This window comes from Pan paniscus, chromosome 21, assembly GCF_029289425.2.
Source record: "Pan paniscus chromosome 21, NHGRI_mPanPan1-v2.0_pri, whole genome shotgun sequence".
NCBI classification, from domain to species: domain Eukaryota; kingdom Metazoa; phylum Chordata; class Mammalia; order Primates; family Hominidae; genus Pan; species Pan paniscus.
The window spans coordinates 54743650-54765796 of record NC_073270.2 but is presented as its reverse complement, the minus strand read 5'-3'; the positions used below and the strand labels follow the sequence as shown (position 1 = coordinate 54765796).

The 22147-nt window shown below is 41.0% G+C and overlaps 1 protein-coding gene across 6 annotated transcripts in view; it reads right to left on the bottom strand.

The window, feature by feature from the left end:
• ARFGEF2 (ADP ribosylation factor guanine nucleotide exchange factor 2) overlaps positions 1-22147 on the bottom strand; it is a 115052-nt gene that overhangs the window by 13990 nt on the left and 78915 nt on the right. For all 6 annotated transcript variants that reach the window (XM_008961478.6, XM_014343089.5, XM_055104857.2 and 3 more), the window contains 9 exons: positions 17124-17275; positions 11952-12124; positions 10275-10435; positions 8671-8801; positions 8405-8534; positions 5954-6089; positions 4957-5095; positions 4794-4848; positions 3346-3460 (listed from right to left, as the gene is read on the bottom strand). In XM_008961478.6, the coding sequence (XP_008959726.3) occupies positions 3346-3460; positions 4794-4848; positions 4957-5095; positions 5954-6089; positions 8405-8534; positions 8671-8801; positions 10275-10435; positions 11952-12124; positions 17124-17275 (1192 nt within the window). The remainder of the gene's footprint in view (positions 1-3345; positions 3461-4793; positions 4849-4956; positions 5096-5953; positions 6090-8404; positions 8535-8670; positions 8802-10274; positions 10436-11951; positions 12125-17123; positions 17276-22147) is intronic.

Below are 22147 nucleotides of genomic sequence, written 5' to 3'. Positions count from 1 at the left end.
TCTTGAACTCCTGTGCCACAATATCAAGCGATCTGCCTGCCTCGGCCTCCCAAAGTGCTAGGATTACAGGTGTGAGCCATTGCTTGCCTGGCCAAGAAGCTCAGTTTTGCTGCTTTCTGCATTTTCTACTTCTGTATCCCTTAAGAGTGGTCTTTTATTCCTTTTAGTGGTTAACAACCTTTGACTAGTTAACATTTTTTTTTTTTTTTGAGACGGAGTCTCGCTTTGTCACCCTGGCTGGAGTGCAGTGGCATGATCTCAGCTCACTGCAACCTCTGCCTCCCGGGTTCAAGTGATTCTCCCGCCTCAGCCTCCCAAGTAGCTGGTAGCTGGGATTACAGGTGTGCACCACTGTGTCAGCTAGTTTTTTGTAATTTTAGGAGAGATGGGGTTTCGCCATCTTAGCCAGGCTGGTCTCAAACTCCTGACCTCAGGTGATCTGCCCGCCTCAGCCTCCCAAAGTGCTGGGATTACAGGCATGAGCCACTGTGCCTGGCCAACAATTCTTTTTTTTTTTTTTTTTTGAGACAGAGTCTCGCTGTGTCACCCAGGCTGAAGTGCAGTGGCGTGATCTTTGCTTACTGCAACCTCCGCCTTCAGGTTCAAGCAATTCTCCTGCCTCCTCCCAAGTAGCTGGGACTACAGGCACCCGGCACCATGCCCGGCTAATTTTTTTTGTAGTTTTAATAGAGATGGGGTTTCACTATGTTGGCCAGGCTGGTCTTGAACTCCTAACCTCATGATCTGCCCGCCTCAGCCTCCCAAAGTGTTAGGATTATAGGCATGAGCCACCGCGCCCGGCCCCAACAATTCTTAATATTGAATTTTCCCTGTTCAAATTAGGGGTGTGGTTTCTGCTTACTGAGTAGACTAACTATATCCTCTTTGTGTTCTCAATCCCTGAGGGCCCAAGGGTGGCCCATGTCAAATACATCATAAGTGTTCACTGGTTTGTCTACAGAAACAGTAGAGATTCCTTTCCCAACTTATTTTATAAAATCAGAATGTTGAAAACATTAAATATTTCAGTGATAGAAAACAAGGAGGTTGAGTTGTCTTTAAGTTTTTGAAAGTGGCTGTGAAATTATTTTTTCATTTTTTTCATTAAAAAAATTTTTTTTTTTTCTTCTTAGAGATGGGGTCTCACCATGTTGCCCAGGCTGGTCTCAAATTCCTGGGCTCAAGCTATCCATTGGTCCTGGTCTCCCAAAGTGCTGGGATTACAGGTGTGAGCCACTGCACCTCGCCAGTTATGAAATTATAAAAACACGTAACAATTCTCCATGTAGACTGTTTAAAAAAATTTTTTTAAATACAGTGGAGTTCCAGAAGATGTACATTCAACTTATGCCAAGTCAATTAAAACATTTTGGGCCAAAAATAAAAAGAAGGAAACGATAATAACAGTGCAAAGATTTTTGTCTGCCTGAGCTTATGGCTGAGCTGGGAGACTGGGAGCAGCAAAGGCACTGTTCCCTGGGGGAATGGGAGGTGGATTGAGTCCTAGGTACTTCTCAGAGTGTAGACTCTCACTGCACTGACAGCGCTTCTCCTATTGAAAGAAATGTATACTTGGCCTCCACACGGAAACTAACTACTTTATCTGGAGCTCGTGAAGAAAAAGAGCCCGGGCATGGTGGCTCACGCATGTAATCCCAACACTTTGGGAGGCCAAGGCAGGAGGATGGCTTGAGTCCAAGAATTCAAGACCAGCCTGGGCAACAAAGTGAGACCCCATCTCTACAAAAAATAAAATAATTAGCCGAATGTGGTGGCACATGCCTATAGTCCCAGCTACTCAGGAGACTGAGGCAGGAGGATTGCTTGAGCCCAGGAGTTCAAGGCTGCAATGAGCTATGATTGCACTAGTGTACTCCAGCTTGGGAGACAGAGTATGACCCTGTCTCTAAAAAAAGAGAAAATGAAAAAGGTATCATTCTATCACTGGGCATTGGAGAGAAGCTGGCTGCAGCAGTTAGTGAAAGACAGCATGCCAGTCCCAACACGGTACCTCTTTAATGAATTTCAAGGGTGACTACTTTTATTCCTTCTAAAGAAAAAGGTGACCGCACACTGTTTTGGTCAAATGTGCTGCTTCAGAAGTTAACTTCAATGTTAACAGCTATGGCCTAGCATGTTGAGGACAGGGTGGGACTGCTATAAAGGCAAACAATGGGGCACACAACTTTCAAAGGACCAGAACAACCTTCACAAGTTCCCATTCCTCAGGCTGCCAAAAATGTGTCTGAATCCCCACTCTACTACATGTTGTCAAGTTCTATGATCTGTCTAAGCCCCAGTTCCCTCAAACGTAAGACAGTACCTCTTCAAAGGCTAGTATGAGGATTACATGAAACAATACACATGGAACACACAGTACAGTGCCTGGTACATGACAGCTGTTAAACTTATTTTTTTAAATGACAGTAAAACACATCATAAGCAACATTAAGAGACAATTTGGCAAAAATAATTTGAAACTCATATCAGAAAAAGGATTTCTAGTACATAAGAGCTCCTCCAAACCAATAAAAAAGGGGCCAACAATCAACAGAAAATGAGCAAAGATTACAGAGTTCATAGAGAAGAAAACAGAAGTGGTGCTTTAACATAAGAAAAACTATTCAATTTGACTCATAATTTGAAAATTCCAAGTTAAATTAGTCCAAAGTTGTATTTCATCTAAAAAGATCACGTAAACAGCTACAAATGTAATAGATAGCAATGTGGAAATATTTAAAAATGGCAAATTCACTTATCCACTGACTCCAGTACATTTTTAGGAATTTATTACATAAATTCACAAATGACATATGTATTGGGTTATTCAATGCAGTATTGCTCCTAACAGCAAAAGATTATAAGTAATATAAATGTCTGTTAAGAGCAACTCAATTAAGCAATAAATGCATGTCTACAAACTGGAATAATAGACAATCGTATAAAACAACGTGAAAGCTCCTTATGTACTGATTTTGAATGATCTCTAAAATATATTAACTGAAAAAAGAATAAGGCATACTATTCCATAACTGGTAAAAGGAGAAAATTCATATGTACTATATATGTATGTGTGTGAATGTATATGTGAATGTATATGGAATGTACTATTCCATAACTGGTAAAAGGAGAAAATTCATATGTACTATCTATGTATGTATATGAATGTATATGTGCATGTACTTGCCTGCATATGGATAAAATGACTCTGGAAAGGTACAGAGAAACAGGTAACCTTGGCTGCTACAGAGAACTGGCTTATCATGTTTACCCTTTTGTGCCTTCTGAATATATGAATCACATAAACATGTTACTTATTTAAAACAAATTAAAAAGTGGCCTTACTTGCGTATGGTCTACCCTTCCAGCTGTCATCTGTTGGGTTAGAGAGCTGGCTCTGTCCTCTCTCAGAGGGATTTTTATCTATGCTGCTTAAAGACTGGCGGTCCAGATCCACATCCTAAATGTAAACCAGAGGGAAACACAGTGCTCACTTTTCTTCATGATAATTTGGGCAGAGATGTGCCTGTTTTAACACGGCTGGTCCAGCCTGTATTTAAGTGCCTTGCTTAGCTCAAAATAAAATGATACTACATGCTTAATGTAGCATGCCTCACAGGCTGCAATGGAGAGACTAAGAATTTAAATTACTTCTCCTCCCATTAAAATTCCCTATTTTCCTATTCCAACCCAGAGGACATTTCTCTACATATTAGGATTTAACAATAAGTGTGACAAATTTTTTATGCGAGCAAGTTCAAAGATAAATTACTAGTGCAGTAACTAGTTTTTTAAAAAGTTGACAACAGGCCAGGCACAGTGGCTCATGCCTGTAATCCCAGCACTTTGGGAGGCCAAGGAAGGCGGATCACCTGAGGTCAGGAGTTCAAGACCAGCCTGGTCAACATGGCGAAACCCCATCTCTGCTAAAAATACAAAAATTAGCTGGGCATGGTGGCAGGCACCTGTAATCCCAGCTACTTGGCGGGAGGCTGAGGCATGAGAATCGCTTGAACCCAGGAGGTGGAGGTTGCAGTGAGCCGAGATCGCACTGCTGCACTCCAGCCTGGGGACAGAGCGAGAATCTGTCTTGAGAAAAATAAAATAAAATAAAAAATAAAAAAATTTAACAGCAGAAGACAGTTGCTGTATCCCAAATGCTTTTTAAAATCTAATGGTCTTAGAGTCACTTAGGAATAAAAGTTAATTCAACTCCTCTCTGTAAACCAAAGTATTTAAAAGTGAGATCTGAATTAAAACTTCTTTATGTGGACTCACACAAAAAGTAAGAACTACCACTTCTTTGGTGAAGAGGAAAGCACTATTAATTTAGGAGGGCAACAAACAAGCACAGTTACGCCAAAGCTCTATTTACAATGTTGAAAGCCTAGAACTAACCTGAGAGTCCGATAAGGGAGAAGTAAAGAAATTATAATACTATGCAGCCACTGAAAAGACTGCTCTCAAAGAACCGTTTAAAATATGGAAAAATGCTCAGATGTTGTTATATGCTAACTGATCCCTCATTTCAAATATGGCTGGTTTTCCTAGGCATGCACGGTCACACAAAGCGGCAGCTAGAAATGTAAACTGTGCTTTTTACTTGGTGAGGTTACTTATTTGCTTAATGCTTTTCTGGACTTTCTAAAAAATATATTATGAATATATATTATTTTTAGATCTTACAATTTTACTCACTTCCCATTAAAAAAAGTACAAACTATACAGGCTTATTGATCTTTTACTAAGATAGAAAAAAGAAAAGACAACCAAAGAAAAACCCCAAATCCTACCAAATGCTTTTCTGATGAATCGTCCTCCATTCCTACAGGTCTCCATGTCAGCAAACTGAAGAAAAAAATAGAGAAAAAAAATAATCAATGTGAAAGGCAATCAGGAGCTTTAAGACATCCACTGAACACAGAGATAAATGGGAACAACTGCATGAACACTTACACATGTGGGATGGTTGTTTTGAAAATATCCAACATACAGTTGCAGGTTTCATCCCAGACTTCAGGACTGAATTTCTCTCCATTGGATATTACTAAGTTTTCTAAGCAATTTGTACCTGATCGCGCCAACTGTTCATTATCTGTAAAATAAAGCAGTATCTATCATTAAACTTCTACTGCTATTTTGATGCCAACCAGGTCTCAAAATACTGTATATTGTGAGTTGGAGACAGCAACTGGTGAGTTTCTAGGCTTTTAATTAATGAAGCCATGCTACAGACAGTATTAAAATTTTTATTAAAATTTTTTTGAAGAGTTAAAATTGTTTATCATAGTTTTATTGCTAAAGAAGAAAGGTCAACATTTTGCTACTTTAAATTAAGTGGCTCATGTATGAAAAATGGTAATAGAAGAGAGAAAACATTAGACCAGGTTTTCAAAAATTTAGTCACTCATACATTACATTTCCAATTTTTGCCACCTGAACAATATCAAATGTTTTGTCATTTATTTTAAAATTAAGTCACTTTTTCAAAAATGTAACTAAATTTCTTGCCCTAAGCCAAAATTATCTATGGAATCCAGTTCTAATGTGCTAGCTGGGTATTTTTCCTGACAAACTCTAAAATAAACACACAACTACTCAAATGAAAAATGTCTGTTGATGAAGCTGTTGATCTTGACTGAAACAATACATTTTAAAAACATTTTACTAGAGAAAATTTCAAACATATCCAAAAGTAAAAAGAACAGTATAATACATGAAGGTACATCTTGTAGAATACAAAAATAACTATATCCCATCTTTAAGAAATGCTTTATGAACTGACTTGGGGGGGGGGCACTGTTTTTATACTGTAATTAAAACGTATACATTTCACCAACTAAATTATATATTGTACTCCATGGCACTACATCCATGCTTTTAAATATTGAAAAAACTAACCTCTCATTAAAGACTATGTAAGAAAAATGATGCCTAGAGGCTTAAAGAGTACCTTGTTTGACACACCACTGCAATTGTGCAAATACATCAGAAAGAAGAACTTCATTCAAAGCTTCATAAAACTGGGTAAAAACATCACAAATAGCATAAAGTGCGTGATTGCAGGTTGTTGTCATCCACTCAGATTTCTGGGAAAACAAAAAGATGACACTTAAAAGCTATTCTCCCTGCAGTGAGATGGGCATTCTTGTACACTCCTGGCAAAAGTGTTGTAGAAAGCAATTTGGTGATATGTATCAAGAATACGTCTTAAAAATGTTAATACATTCATATGTACAGAGGATATACAGAGGGATCTTTATAAAATTATGGTAATGATGCCAAAAGTGGAAGCCAGAAGTGGAATAAAAAAATAAATAAAAAACGCATAGATTTGGTTACTTAAAAGCTAAATTTTCCAAAATGAAAAGGAAATAATAAAGTGGGCAAATCATCTGCAACTCATGTAAGCATATGCTACATTATTTATATATTTAAAAATGCATAAATCAATAGGAGAAAGATGAATAATCCAGTAGATGAGCTAAGAGTAATTCATAAAAGAATTCATAAAAGGCAATTCTTAAGAATGATCAATCCTATGAGAGAAAATATGCCACCTCACTAGCAGTTTGAAACACTTTTTCAATGTGATACATTTGGCTTATCAAATTAGCAATGACTAAAACAAATTAAAATGAGAAGACCTGGAATGAATATGGAGAAACAGGAACTCTCATGCATTGCTGACAGAAGTGTAAATGGCTGCAGAGATATCTGCAGGTCAGCTTAGTGGTACGTATCAAAAGGCTTAGTAATACGCAGGCCCCAAACCTGGCAGTTGGGCCACTTGTCTTTAAAGAAGAAAACACCACCACTAGAAGTGTAGCTGCAAAAAATGTTCATTTCAGTGCTGTCCAGAAAAACCGGAAAGCAACCTAAATGTTCATAAGCTGTGGAACATCCACAACTAAGACTATTTTGTAGCCATTATTAAAACAACATTGTAGAAGAAAGGCTGGGTGTGGTGGCTCACACCTGTAATCCCTGCACTTTGGAGGCTGAGGCGGGTGGATCACTTGAGGTCAGGAGTTTGAGACCAGCCTGGCCAACATGGTGAGATCTTGTCTCTATTTAAATTACAAAAATTAGCTGGACATGGTGGCATTAGCCTGCAGTCCCAGCTACTTGGGAGGCTGAGGCAGGAGAATTGCTTAACCCAGGAGACAGAGGTTGCTGTGAGCCGAGATCACACCACTGCACTCCAGCCTGGGCAACAGAGCAAGACTCTGTCTCAAAAAAACGAAACAAAGCAAAGGAACAAACAAACAAAACATTCTAGAAGAAAAGTTATGGCTATGAAAAAATACTCATGTATTAAGTTTAAGAAGTAGTTTATATACGTGTGTTGGAATTCTATTTTCATAGAAGAAAAAAGTGGATCACAAATGCATGTGTGGGTGGACACACAGATGAAAGCAACACTTGAAGGTCTTAACGGTGGCTGCCTATGAAAAACCGCAACTGTGAGTGTTTAAATTCTTGTTTTTGTCTGTGTTCTGTAGTTCTACTTGTTTTATAATGAGGAAAAACATATTTAAATTTAAAAAGATTAGAAAACTCTATCTATACTATGACCTCAACCATATTTATTTATTTATTTAAGAGATATGGTCTCACTATGTTGCCTAGGCTGGTCCCAAACTCTTGGCCTCAAGTAATCCTCCCACCTCACCTTCCCAAAATGCTGGGATTATAGGCATGAGCCATTGTGCCTGGCCTCCGAATCATATTTAAACCATGTAGAAGATGGAGAAAATTTTGCAAAAACATTAACTCTAATTTTGGATGGTAAAAGGAAGAATTTTTTTGTGTTTGCCTAATATTCCATATTAAGCATATGTCACTTTTATGTTGCGGTGAGGGAAGGAATGGTGTTCCCAAAAGAAATAAAAAGGTTACTTTTCCATCTAAAAATCTTGAGCCTAGAATACCCTTTCACTATCCCTGTACCTCTAAGGGACAAATAAAAACACCTACAGGCATCAAACATCCTTTTAAAAAAAAGGCTTAATATTCAACATCATCTCCAAATGCAATTTCATTAAAAACCCTTAAGAGGCCAGAGACATTCCACTTTCTGACTGCTCAGAGGTTGATATGAACAAAACAACTACAATGACCAGTCAGGAGCCCTGCTGAACTGGAAGGTGCAATGCCTGAGGGCCAAGCAGCAGACCACAGAGATGTATTTCCTCTCATTCTTCTGAACATGGGGAGAGTCACTCAGGACTAGCTGATACTGGTAGGAGAGTATCAGAAAGGTGTTTCCATTTTTAAAACCTTAAGTTGCTCAGTATTTAAGAACTCTGGGTAGACGATGATGCAGCCCCCAGAGGCAAATACAGGCCAGAAAGGCTTTCCTCTCCATCATACCTAGGGCAGTGCTGTAGTTATCACCTACCTCTGACAGTTGCTCAGGGAGTTTCATATTGTCAAAAATCCGAAACACGATTCTGAACAGGTCCTGCCACCAGTGCTTTTCAAAGGTGTGGCCATAGCTCTTCATGATCTCAAACATGACTGTGAGTCCCCTGGAGGAAACAAAGTCAGGCACAGAAGAGAGAATGGTGGAGAAGAGAACAACAGAGAAGAGAGTGGGGTCAGGTGAGCAAGTGACTGAGGTTCATTTCAGTGATGTAAGGGGCCACCGCACGGGAACATGGTTACCTTGTTCGTACATCTAACTTGCATCTATTAATGATGCAGGAGAGTTCGAATAAGATGGGGAACCAGCCTCGGACCCAGACTCTGTCACCAGGAGCTACATTCATGTCATCACTTGTGTATTCTTGTAGCACCTAGGATGAAAAATCACATCTCAGGTGTAAACTAAGCATGCAAAAGGAAGGAACTGAGAGGGAACTATATGCAGATTAAGGCCCCACACATTTTTCTCTCCCAAAAATCTCCATTCAGCAAGGGTACAGTGGGAACAGACTACACAAAGACATTATCTGTCCCAAAGGGCATATGAGCAGTTTCCCAGTACAAACCTATGGACCTCTGCGGGTTTTAGAACAAGTTGAAGGGGGGCAGATCACAAGAGTCCTGGGGGTGGGAGGTGTTATACTAAGAAGAGCTTAAAGGTCAAATAGTATTGACAAAATATCCAGGATGATTCATTATCTTAGGTCTTTCTGGAATGTTACTGTCATACACATTACTTAAAATAATACCAGCAGCTACTATTGACTGAGTGCTTGCTATGGGCCAGGCACTGTTAAAGTTCTTTTCATGGATTAACAATTCTCACAAGGATTCCAAGTGGCAGGTAGAAACAATGGTCCTGGGTTATAGATGAATTAACTGAGGCATCAAGAGCTTGAGTAAGCTGCTCAAGGTCATACAGCTAGGACCTGGCAGTCTTTCTACAGTCTGCATGTATAGCCCTACTCTCTGCCCTATTTCTGGGATTTTGACCCCTCTGCTCTGTAACCACTCTTGAAGTGGTACTGAAATTTCTTTAGCAACTCTGGTTATGTAATGTTAGGCAATTTCTCTCTGTGCTTCAGTTAACTCTCCTGTACAATGGGATATAATTACATCTCATAGGTCTGACATGGGGACTAAATGAATCAACATACAGAAAATACCTAGAATGGTGCCCAACAAGTACTAAGTGCTCAATCAACATTGGCTCCCATTATCATCACATCTTAGTGAGCTGTTGTAAGAGATGAGACATATCACATTACAGGTTTATAGCTCTTTCTGTAAAGGAAACTTAAGTAGAGATCTACACAGGACATCATAGTTTAGATGGACTTGTTTTCACCCTATTTCAGTGTTTTGGGACTCTGTCATTTAAACCAAATAGGCCTCTTTAGAAAGATGAGACACATTAAAAAAAAAAAAAAAAAAACCCATCATTTTCAGGAGAAAACAAAAGGTGATTTTTAAATATGATTTCTCAGGCACATTACAAAGACATAATGCCATTTCCTACAAGGGAGGTTTGTTTTCTTTCAAATAGAAAGGTCTAGCTTCTTGAGCTTTGCCAAAATACAAAAGCTAAAATACAACTAACTTCTACAAAAACAATTTGTAGAATACCATAGATTCAGTATGAATAAAATACAGAATTTCACATATACCAAATAATGAAAAGGCCTAACTCCCTGTCATGGCAGCATTTTGAAATAAACACCTAATTTAGGGCAAACACACATTTCTAAAAGAGTAGCTGGAAAGCTCTTGGTTAGGAGCAAGAATTTCTGCTCCATGACCTTTTCCCTTCACTGCCCATCTGAGTAAGGTGGGGAAAAACGAACCCGAGGCCTCTCAGAGACGTATTTGCCACAGAAGCGGATGAGCCGAATCGCTTCCATGCTCGTGTCAGGGAAAGCGGCATTGCAGGCGAACTCTGATAAGCACTTCACAGCATCCTGAAAGGAATCGATGGCTGCAGGAAAATGGTGCTGGAAAATAGTTGCTGGGGGAACACAAGGCACATTTTTCATAAGACCAGGATTTAGAAATGGGGATGAAAAAATGCACGTGCGTGCACATATACACACACATACATCAGAGATAATTAACTGTGAAAATCTAAGAAAAGCATGTCAGTGTCTTTGGAAGACAGTTTTTCTTATTAAATTACTCAGGAATGAATGCACTGGGTACAGCTTGGGCTAGACAGTCTTCCTGCGCTCAAGCAATGATGTAAAGGCCCAAATATCAATTCATTCATTTATTGAACACCAACTATGTGCAAAGATGACTCAATGCCTAAAAATTTCCATAGAGATGAAGTAAACATCTTGTTGCATGCTCGCAGGCAGAACCCAGGACTCCCGGTCAGTCCAGAGGAGGGGGACACTAAACTAACTCTGGGCTCGACTGCCCGAGTGCAAGTCCTGGTTCCACTACATCGAAACTGTGTGTCCTCAGGCAAGTTGTTGTATTTATTTTTCTGTGCCTCAATTTCCTCTTTAGTAACATGGGGGAAATAATGAGATAGTCTGTTCTCATTATTCCTGATAGTTACATTCTATAAAGTTGCCATAAACACTGAATTCAAGAATACTGAACCATGGTTCTTAGGGAAAATATGGAGATAAGGAACTAGATTCCTGCAAGTCTCTGGTCAGAACATTTTCATCAGCCGATCAAGACATAACCTTGTTGTATGTGTGTTCCTGTTGAAAAGACACCTTATTTAATACATATTGTTGATTCATTAACACTGAACTCACAGCCAATATAGCACTGTAACTCATGCCTGAAGGAAGCTCATCTAACACACATATTTTTTCCATAAGACACATCACAGCCTTTCTGCATGTAGAATACTACCCAGCATTCAGCACTATGCTTGGGGGGGCATTTTAAACAGTGAAATCACCAACAAAAAGCACGAAAATGTAAAAAAAACATGGCACTCGATAGGCCACATTAAGCACACTTGTTTATGTCATGACAGCTCAAACAAGAAGGCAGGGTGCCACCTTCTTCCACCACAACTGGGAACGTGCGCCTTGGGTGACTCAAGTTTTTGCTCTTCTGTGCATGCACATGTTGGCAAATGACCACAAAAGCACCATGAGTACTTGTTGTGGAGTTATTAATGTATATACATTTTAGTGAGTATACACACGGAATCCACCAATAATGAGGATTGATTGTAATTCTTTCATAGTCATTAGAGTGGCCTTGGGATTGATTTGACTTTCAAATTTCATCTGGCTTGAAATAACATTCACGTTTATCTGCTGGACCCAAACTGACTGATAACAGGAAAGGCCATTTAGAGAAGGCAAGGAGAAAGTCAAAACAGAGTTAAGATCAAGATTAATACTCATCAAGCACTTACAACACGGCCTGGCACATTACTATATCACAGTAGAGCCAAGGTAGGGAAGCCCCTGTAGGTAGTAAAATAGACAGCAAGTGACACTCTTCTAGACTTGCAGGTGGGACATTAGTAGGGAGGGAACAGAGCCACTTACTGACAATGTGGCAAGTGGTCTGGAAGGCCAGCTCCACAATGTTCCCATCATGATCAGAGGCTGCCTGGTGGAACACGGCAAAGATGTTCTTCCAGCCTGAGCGGATGTTGGCCGCCTGGGAGTTCACCATCTGGGCAATGCAGCGGATCGCCATGTCCCGGATGGTGGGAGACCTGAGGAAAGAATGGGACGGCCATATCATCTGTACTTTGGAGAATGGGAAGAGAAATGAACATAGCTCATCCCTTAGAAGCAGCACTTAAACATTTCTTATAGCACACAGCAATCCACATTTGGGCTCTGCCCCATTTCCTCTCACTTCCATTCCAAACCTAGCATGCTGCATAGAGCTACAACCACCATCCTGCAATCACGAAACAATAAACTCAAGGTTGAGAAGCTGACCCTCTGAATGGAAGAACAAAAGGAAAAAGCCTGGGTCTCAAATAAATAGTCCCTATCCAGGCCATGGAACCAAAGTTGAATGCTTGCCTCTGACTTCTTTCTTGTTACGAAAACAATAAATAGCCTTGTGGTTTAAGTCACTGCTGGTCAGTTTTTCTGGCCAAAAACATTTCAAATAATATAATTCTGCCACATAGAGATAATCATTACTAAATTCTTGTGTGTATCTTCTTAAGATTTTTGGGTAGGGATATACCTATGTGATAAACACATATATGTGGATTGGAGTATACATATATAATTTAAGGTGCAATGTTTACCTAAATTATTATAAAGTAAAACTTGAAGACAGAGAAAATGGCTGATTTTCTGGAACAGCTGCAATTGTCTCTCAACCTGTTAAGACATACAATTATGGAGGAACCTTATTATCTCACAAATAGCAAGAAGGAAAGCTATATAAGCCTACTGCTTCGATAGTACTATCTTTAAAAGTCAGTACAGTGGCCTTGGGACTGCAGGTTTGACTTTCAATTTTTTTTTTTTTTTTGAAACAAGGTCTTGCTCTGTTGCCCAGGCTGGAATGCAGTAGAGCAACCTCAACTCATTGCAACCTCTGCCTCCCAGGCTCATGACTTTCAAATTTTATCTGGCTTAGAATGACATTCATGTTTGCCTTCCAGGCTCACACTAACCAATAACAGGAAAGGCCATTTAGAGAAGGCAAGGAGAAAGTCAGAACACTTAAAAATTAGCTGAAAGTTCACAAAGTAAACATGTCACCTGCAGATAACAAAGGACTGACTACACAACATAAGTAACTTCCAATATATAATAAAAATGAATTCATGGTTGTCTCCCCATGGAGAATAAAGCAACTTGTTGACAAAACTATATTTATTATAATGTTTTTTGCCTGATTGTTAAAAGAAAGATATGATGATAGTAAAAGTTTTGGAAAATACAGAAAAAGTATGATAAAAAAAAATTTGCCTGGGCATGGTGGTTCACACCTGTAATCCCAGTACTTCGGGAGGCCGAAGCAGGTGGATCACTTGAGATCAGGAGTTCAAGACCAGCCTGGCCAACATGGTGAAACCCCGTCTCTACTAAAAATACAAAAATTAGCTGGACATAGTGATGCACGCCTGTAATTCCAGGTACTTGGGAGGCTGAGGGAGGAAAATAGTTTGAACCTGGGAGGCAGAGATTGTAGTGAGCCGAGATTGCACCACTGTACTCCAGCCTGGGCGACACGGCAAGACATCTCAAAAAAAAAAAAAAAAAAATCCTTTACATGATATATGGTATTTCATATGGAGAGATACACGTTTCACTATCTCTATTATATTGTCTGTCCAATTCTACAACCTGTCCATTTCTCTAAAGTATTAGTCATTTCCCACATTATAAACATTGTGAACTTTTTTTTTTTTGAGATGGAGTTTCTCTCATCGTTCAGGCTGGAGTGCAGTGGTGCGATCTTGGCTCACTGCAACCTCCACCTCCCAGGTTCAAGTGATTCTCCTACCTCAGCCTCCTGAGTAGCTGGGACTACAGGCATACACCACCACACCCGGCTAATTTTTGTATTTTTAGTAGAGACGGGGTTTCAGCATGTTGGCCAGGCTGGTCTCGAATTCCTGACTTCAGGTGATCCGCCTGCCTCGACCTCCCAAAGTGCTGGGATTACAGGCGTGAGCCACCACACCCGGCCAAACATTGTGAACATTTTTAACAGCAAAACAATATCCCATGTTGTGCCGGTACCAACATTTACTTTAACACTTGTTTATTTAGATAGTTTGTTTTTTTCTAGAAAACTATTTTCTGTGACTTATAACGCTTTACTATATTTCACATTAATTGCTTTGGAGAATTACAGAAGTGTGGAATTACTGAGTCAAAGGGGCATAAAAATATCAGGATTCTTGACACTTATCACCAAAATGCTTTTAGAAATGTTACAGTAAGTTACAGTTCTACCAACAGTATCTGAGAGTGCCTGGCAACATGTGATTCTAAAGTCACTCTGCCCCTTTTCAAATGGGAATAGGATAGGCAGGGAAGGCCTGGAGTTAGGAGTTGAGGGCTTCCGTGCAATTAGGCTTGCACACGTGGCTTGGCCATGTGAGGACTCAGTCTCCTCAGGCACTCTCAATGGTGTTCCTAAAGGTAGGAAAATACTTTTGTGTATTTGCTAAAGTAAAGGGTGATGCCAGACTCTGGGTTTAATTTTGGTTCTCTTAAAATGAGCAATAAAGCAGACATACAGACACTAGGAGAAAGAGAGACATGTCAAGGAAACTTTTCTGGTACCCTTTTATTCACTACCCTAACAGCCTGCTCTGGCATCCAGCTTGGGAGCTCCCATTTTCTTAAAAAAAAAAAAGCAACACCAGGTGTGGCAGCTCACACCTGTAATCCCAGCACTTTGGGAGGCCAAGGCAGGTGGATCACTTGAGGTCAGGGGTTTGAGACCAGCCTGACCAGCATGGTGAAACCCCATCTCTACCAAAAATACAAAATTAGCTGGGCATGGTGGTGCATGCCTGTAATCCCAGCTACTTGGGAGGCTGAGGCAGGAGAATTGTTTGAACCAAAGAGGCAAAGGTTGCAGTAAGCTGAGATCGTACCATTGCACTCCAGCCTCGGCAAAAAGAGCAAAACTCCGTCTCAAAAAAAAAAAAAAAAGATCCAGGCTGATCTGAAGTACACTTTTTAGGGGAGTAGCAGACAAGAGGAATTAGGTCCAAAAGTCATCCTTGACATCTCTTCCTTTATGCTCCATGGCCAATTCATCAGCACATGGTGTAAGATTCCCTTTCCAAATGTGCACAGAATCTAATCCATCACTGCCACTGCTCCCACCTTGGTCCAAACCTAGACAACTACAATGGCCTCCTACCTCATCCTACTGCTCCTCATTTTCCATGGATAAATGCAGGGTGATCCTTTAAAATGTCAGATCATTTCACTTCTCTGCTTAAAATCCTCCAATGGCAGGCCGGCCACGGTAGCTCGTGCCTGTAATCCCAGCACTTTGGGAGGCCCAGGTGGGCGGATCATGAGGTCAGGAGAGACTCCGTCAAAAAAAAAAAAAAAACCTCCAACGGCTTCCATCTTTCACAGAGAGCAAACCAAAGTGCTGACAATGGCCGACAGCTCCTATGTGAGCTAGGCACCCTGCCACCACTGGGAGGGACTTCACCTTCTACTACCTGCCTTGTTCCCTCCATTCAAGCCACACTGGCCTCCCCACCTATGCCAAGCACTACCTGCTACGGGCCTTTTGCTTTTGCTCTTCCCTGTTCATAATTCTCATGCCAAGGCAGCATATGGCCACTCTCAGTTTATTCCTGACTTCCTTCAGGCCTTTTCCTAAGGGTGCCCTTACCAAACACATGTTAGCTGGCTGCCCTGGATAAAAGAGTGCTTCCATCCCTATCCCCTTACCTTGATATATATAATGTCCTTCAGAGCCCATTACCACCACTGATATTTATTTGTTTTTCTATTGGAATTAAACAGAGATTTGTTTTTAAATTTTATTATGGAAAGTTTAAAACACAGAGAAAAGTAGAGTAATATGTAATGAACTCCTGTATGCCCATCACACCCAGGTGCAACTATTTAAGGCTGAATGAAAACAGGGATTTTATTTTATTTCATTTTTATTTATTTTTTTTGAGACAGCGTTTCGCTCTTATTGCCCAGGCTGGAGTGCAATGGTGTGATCTTGGCTCACTACAACCTCCACCTCCCGGGTTCAAGCGATTCTCCTGCCTCAGTCTCCTGAGTAGCTGGGATTACAGGCGCCCACCACCATGCCCGGCTAACTTTTGTAGTTTTAGTAGAGACGGGGTTTCACCATGTTGGCCAGGCTGGTCTTGAACTCCTGCTCAGGTGATCCACCTGACTCGGCCTCCCAAAGTGTTGGGATTACAGGCATGAGCCACCGCGCCCGGCCAAACACAAGGATTTTAAAATGTCTTCTTTATAGTACCTAGCAGATGGCAAGTCTCAATAAGTCCAGGCCGAGTGAATAAATGAACAGTACGGCTGCTTCACAGGGCCCGGTATCCTGACCTCTTTTATGACCTCCCTGGGGGAGAAGTGATGGGTCACATAATTCTTATCCTGGTTTGAGGATGCTTCTGCAGTGGCTCTTCCTTTAATCTCCCTGAGAACCAGCCCCAAAAGGGGTTCATGACATATTTCTTTTCTTTTTTTTTTTTTTTTTTTTTGAAACGGAGTCTTGCTCTTTCTTTCACCCAGGCTGGAGTGCAGTGGTGCAATCTTGGCTAACTGCAAGCTCTGCCTCCTGAGTTCACGCCATTCTCCTGCCTCAGCCTCCCAAGTAGCTGGGACTATAGGCGCCCGCCACCATGCCCGGCTAATTTTTTGTATTTTTAGTAAAGACGGGGTTTCACCGTGTTAGCCAGGATGGTCTCGATCTCCTGACCTCGTGATCCACCCGCCTCCGCCTCCTAAAGTGTTGGGATTACATGTGTGAGCCACTGTGCCCAGCCGGTTCACGACATATTTCTACAAGTTGCAGGGTGACATCTGTCCTCCTAGGAAAGGCTACACATAGATTTTAGTGAGATTTATTTAAGGAAAATCGATGTGAATCACAGTCTATTCATTCTATTTGTTTCCATTGACAAGGGAGGAAAAAAATTAATCATGTGGTTAGTGTTAGGAGGGCTTCTGGGAGCCCCAACGGGGAATTTGACCAAGCATCTTCCAGAGCAAAACACATACCTGTTTTTCTTCATTATATGCTCAAAGGGCCTCAGAAAATCTTTCTGGAAACGGAAGTTGGCTAATTCACCCTTCTCAAGAAACTTCATGGAGAGTTGCCTTAATGAGTCAACAGCAAAGATAGCCACATCTTCATTAGGGTTGCAGCCAACCTGAACAAGAACAGGAACTGATGTGAAACAGGTATAGTGTAATAATGACCGATGTGGGTTTCTCAACAGCAAAGATGGACAGCCTACCTTCAAAACAAACATTCAGGGAAAACACACCTAAGGAGAAAAGAAAATGCTATTTCTTGGCTATGATCTGTCCAGTTTTATTTTAAGTGTAATGACAAAATCAGTATTGCATAGTTAATTAAATATGCATTTAAAATGTGCTACTTTTTGCTTTTTAAAATTTCATTTTATTATTATTATTATTATTATTATTATTATTATTATTATTATTATTATTTTCTAAGATGGAGTCTGGCTCTGTCGCCCAGACTGGAGTGCAGTGGTGTGATCTCGGCTCACTGCAACCTCCATCTCCCCGGTTCAAGCAATTCTCCTGCCTCAACCTCCCGAGTAGCTGGGATTACAGGTGCCTGCCGGCTGATTTTTGTATTTTTAGTAGAGATGGGGTTTCACCATGTTGGCCAAGCTGGTCTCGAACTCCTGACCTCAGGTGATCCACCTGCCTTGGCCTCCCAAAGTGCTGGAATTACAGGGTGAGCCACCGCGCCCAACCTATTTTTTTCTTTTCTTTTTCTTTTCTTTTTTTTTCTTTTGCTATTAAACTTGCAACTATACTCAATTTTTCTAATTGTAAAATATACATAACATAAAATCTACCATCTTAACCATTTTAAGTCAACAGTTCAGTAGTATACATTCATACTATTGTGAAGCCAATCAGAACTCTTTTCTTTTCTTGTTTCTTTTAAGATAAAGTCTAACTCTGTTGCCCAGGCTGGCAACCTCCACCTCCTGGGTTTAAGCGATTCTCCTGCCTCAGCCTCCCAAGTAGCTGGGATTACAGGCGCCTGCCACCCCATCCAGCTACTTTTTTTTGTATTTTTAGAAGAGACAGGGTTTCACCATGTTGGCCAGGCTGGTCTCGAACTCCTGAACTCAAGTGATCAGGCCGCCTCAATCAAAATGCTGGGATTACGGGAGTAAGCCACCACGCCCGGCAGAGAACTCTTTTCATCTTGAAAAAAGGAAACTCTATATCCATTAAACAACATCTCCCAAGGTGCTATTTAATTTTCTCCAAATATATACATATGAAGGGTCAAAAGCCTTTACAGTCTATGGAAAGCCTTTTCACACTTTCCCAATGTCTGTCATCTAAAGCAAATGACTATAAAATAAATATCATCAATCTCCAAAACTTCTGCAAAATTATTGAGCCTTTTCAATTTCCTTAAAAATTGTACTCGTCTATGGTTTGCCTACTTTTAGGAACTGGAGTTATGGGTAAATATTTGGCTGGTGCTTTTCAGACTTTTCTCTCAAGGAGAATCTCTAAAAACAGCAAGAGAATGTTTCCCACCCACACCCCCTGCCAGGAGATCTGGGGATATCTTGCAGAGGCCTGCTCCAAGTGAGCCATTTCATTGATATGTGGTCTGACCTGATAATGTTTTATTTTATTTTATTTTATTTTATTTTATTTTTTGAGACGGAGTCTTCCTCTGTTGCTCAGGCTGGAGTGCAATGGTGTGGTCTCAGCTCACTGCAATCTCCACCTCCCCAGTTCAAGCAATTCTCCTGCCTCAACCTCCTGAGTAGCTGGGATTACAGGTGCCTGCCACCAAGCTCGGCTAATTTTTGTATTTTTAGTAGAGACGGGGTTTCACCACGTTGGCCAGGCTGGTCTCAAACTCCTGACTTCAGGTGATCCAACCGCCTCAGCCTCCCAAAGTGCTGGGATTACAGGCATGAGCCACCGTGCCCGGCCAATGTTTTATTTTTAATAGAATGCAGCAATATCATTTGTAATAATGAAAAATTGGGGCTGGGTGTGGTGGCTCACACTTGTAATCCCAGCACTTTGGGAGGCTCAGGCAGGAGGATCACCTGAGGCCAGGAGTTCAAGACCAACCTGGCCAACATGGTGAAACCCTGTCTCTACTAAAAATACAAAAATTAGCTGTGCGTGGTTGCGTATGCCTGTAGTCCCAGCTACTGGGGAGGCTGAGGCAGGAGAATTGCCTGAACCTGGGAGGTAGAGGTTGCAGTGAGCCAAAATGGTGCCACTGCACTCCAGCCTGGGTGACAGAGCAAGATCCGTCTCTAAAAAAAAAAAAAGTTAAAAAAATAAAAATTGGGCCAAGCGTGGTGGCTCACGCCTGTAATCCCAGCACTTTGGGAGGCTGAGGCGGGTGGATCATCTGAGGTCTGGTATTCAAGACCACCCTGGCCAATGTGGTGAAACTGTGTCTCTACTAAAAATACAAAAAATTAGCCAGGCATGGTGGTGGGTGCCTATAATCCCAGCTACTTGGGAGGCTGAGGCAGGAGAATTGCTTGTACTTGGGAGGCTGAGGCAAGAGAATTGCTTGAACCTGGCAGGCAGAGGTTGCAGTGAGCCGACATTTTGCCACTTCACTCCAGCTTGGGCAATAAGAGCAAAATGCTATCTCAAAAATAAATAAATAAATAATAAAGTCAGCCTTGAAAAGGATGGAAATTCTGATACATGCTACAACACAGATGAACCTTGAAGACATTACTATGCTGAATGAAATAAGGCAGTCACAAAAGGACAAACACAGCATGATTCTACTTATATGAGGTACCCATAGTAGTCAAGTTCCTAGGGACACAGAGTAGAATGGTGGTTGCCTGTGGTCAGGAGGGTGAAAGTGGGAGTTACTGTTTAATGGGTATGCAGTTTTAGTTTTCCAAGATGAAAAGGGTCCTTGAGATCTGTTGCCCAACAATGTGAGTGTACCTAACACTACTGAACCGCACACTTAAAATTGTTAAGATGGTTATTTTATTTTTTTAATCTTATTTTATTTATTTTATTTTTGAGACAGAGCTTTGCTCGTCACCCAGACTGGTGTGCAATGGCACGATCTCTGCTCACTGCAACCTCCACCTCCCGGGTTCGAGATAGTCTCCTGCCTCAGCCTCCCGTGTAGCTGGGATTACAGGCGTCCACTACCGCGCCCTGCTAATTTTTGTATTTGGCTAATTTTGTATTTGTTGGCCAGGTTAGTCTCGAACTCCTGACCTCAGGTGATCTGCCTGCCTCAGCCTCCCAAACTGCTGGGATTCAGGAGTGAGCTACTGTGCCCAGCCTGTTATGTATATTTTATTACAATTTCTTAAAAGAGAACAAATCTACATATGCTAACATGGTTAAATCTTTATGATTCCTTGCTAAGTGGAAGAAACAAGTTACAAAATGCTATGTATAATTTTTTTAAAAAGCGAAACAAACCAAGACAATATTATCTGTAATATTTCTATGAGTACATACATATGCACATGAATACAAAAATGTCTGGAAAGATATACAACAAACTAGTAAGAATAATTAGCTTTGGGGAGGGCCAGATGTGTGGGGGAGGGTGGCCAAAGATGTTTTAGCTGTAATTTTTGTGTAAAGGGGAGTATGTTAATGTAATTAGAGACTAACAAAAAGAATATTCCTTTCTCAAATATCCAGGTAAAACAGATGCTCCAGGCATACACACCATGCTTAGTGTGAAGCTTTGCTCATCCAGGACACAGGGCTGGTGCCCCTAGTTCAAGAGAATCATGTGACTGTGCGAACAACTCTGCCAGCAACCTGAGGGCTAAGTTACAGCTGGATTGAGCCATATCTATTTCTTCAAATCTGCAAGATTCTTAAGTGCCCCAGTTCACAATGGGAAGAATATCTTTCCAAGGTGGTGGAAAAAGTTAAGAGTCCCAGAGTGAGGGCCGGGCACGGTGGTTCATGCCTGTAATCTCAACACTTTCGGAGGCTGAGGCGAGCAGATCACCTGAGGTCAGGAGTTCCAGACCAGCCTGGCCAACATGGTGAAACTCTGTCTTTACTGAAAATACAAAAATTAGCTAGGTGTGGTGATGCATGTGTGTAGTCCCAGGAGAATAGCTTGAACCTAGAAGGCAGAGGTTGCAATGAGAGGAGATCAAGCTACTGCCATCCAGCCTGGCAACAGTGCGAAACTCTGTCTCAAAAAAAAAAAAAAAAAGAGTTCCTGAGTTTTCCATGACCTGGTGCTTAAACAGCACTGATTAAATAAACAGACATTTGTAATGAAGTTGATGACAATTAAATGTCTGGTTCCCACCTGCCACCCTATGTCCCAACCTTGCCTGTAAGTGGTCCATACATACTGAGAATTGGCACACAGATTCTTCACAACAGAATCACAGGTGGGAAGAGTAACTTGAGCAAACTGATGTTCCCCTCCCAAAACAGAAGTCCCAATGAACACAAAATGCAGACTTTAAAGACTTGGGAAAACGTTTACTAAAACACTTTTAGCTAGTCATTTCTGAGAGAACAAAGGATTCCACAGTTGCTAGCCAAATGATCTTGTGGAATAAATGAGCAGCGTTTGTTCTGGCTTAGCTGTCACATGCTTGGACAAGAATACAAGGTACAGTAGTGGCAATGATTCACATTTTCTTTCTCAAGCAAATTCACATCAATTATTTCAATTGGTCCAATTAGGAATTTGTTTACTCAGAATACTGGGTAAGATGGTGCTGAGTTAGTTGATTATTTAAAGTGATACCATCCACTCAACAAATAGTTCCCCTGGATCATCCACAGGCTCCTGTGCCTCTCAAGGCCATCTCCAAAGAGGGACCTTCCCTGACCATGTTTTCTCAATAACCCTGATATATGACATGCTTGATCCTTTCCCATCAGTTATTTTATCATAAAATGACAGGGAGCTCCATGCAGGCAGGGGTCACATCTGTCCACTGCCCAGCATGAAGCACTCAGATTATTTTGTAAAACAGACAGTGTGCTGTGAGGTGCCTTAATTTGAGCTGATGGAAAAACAA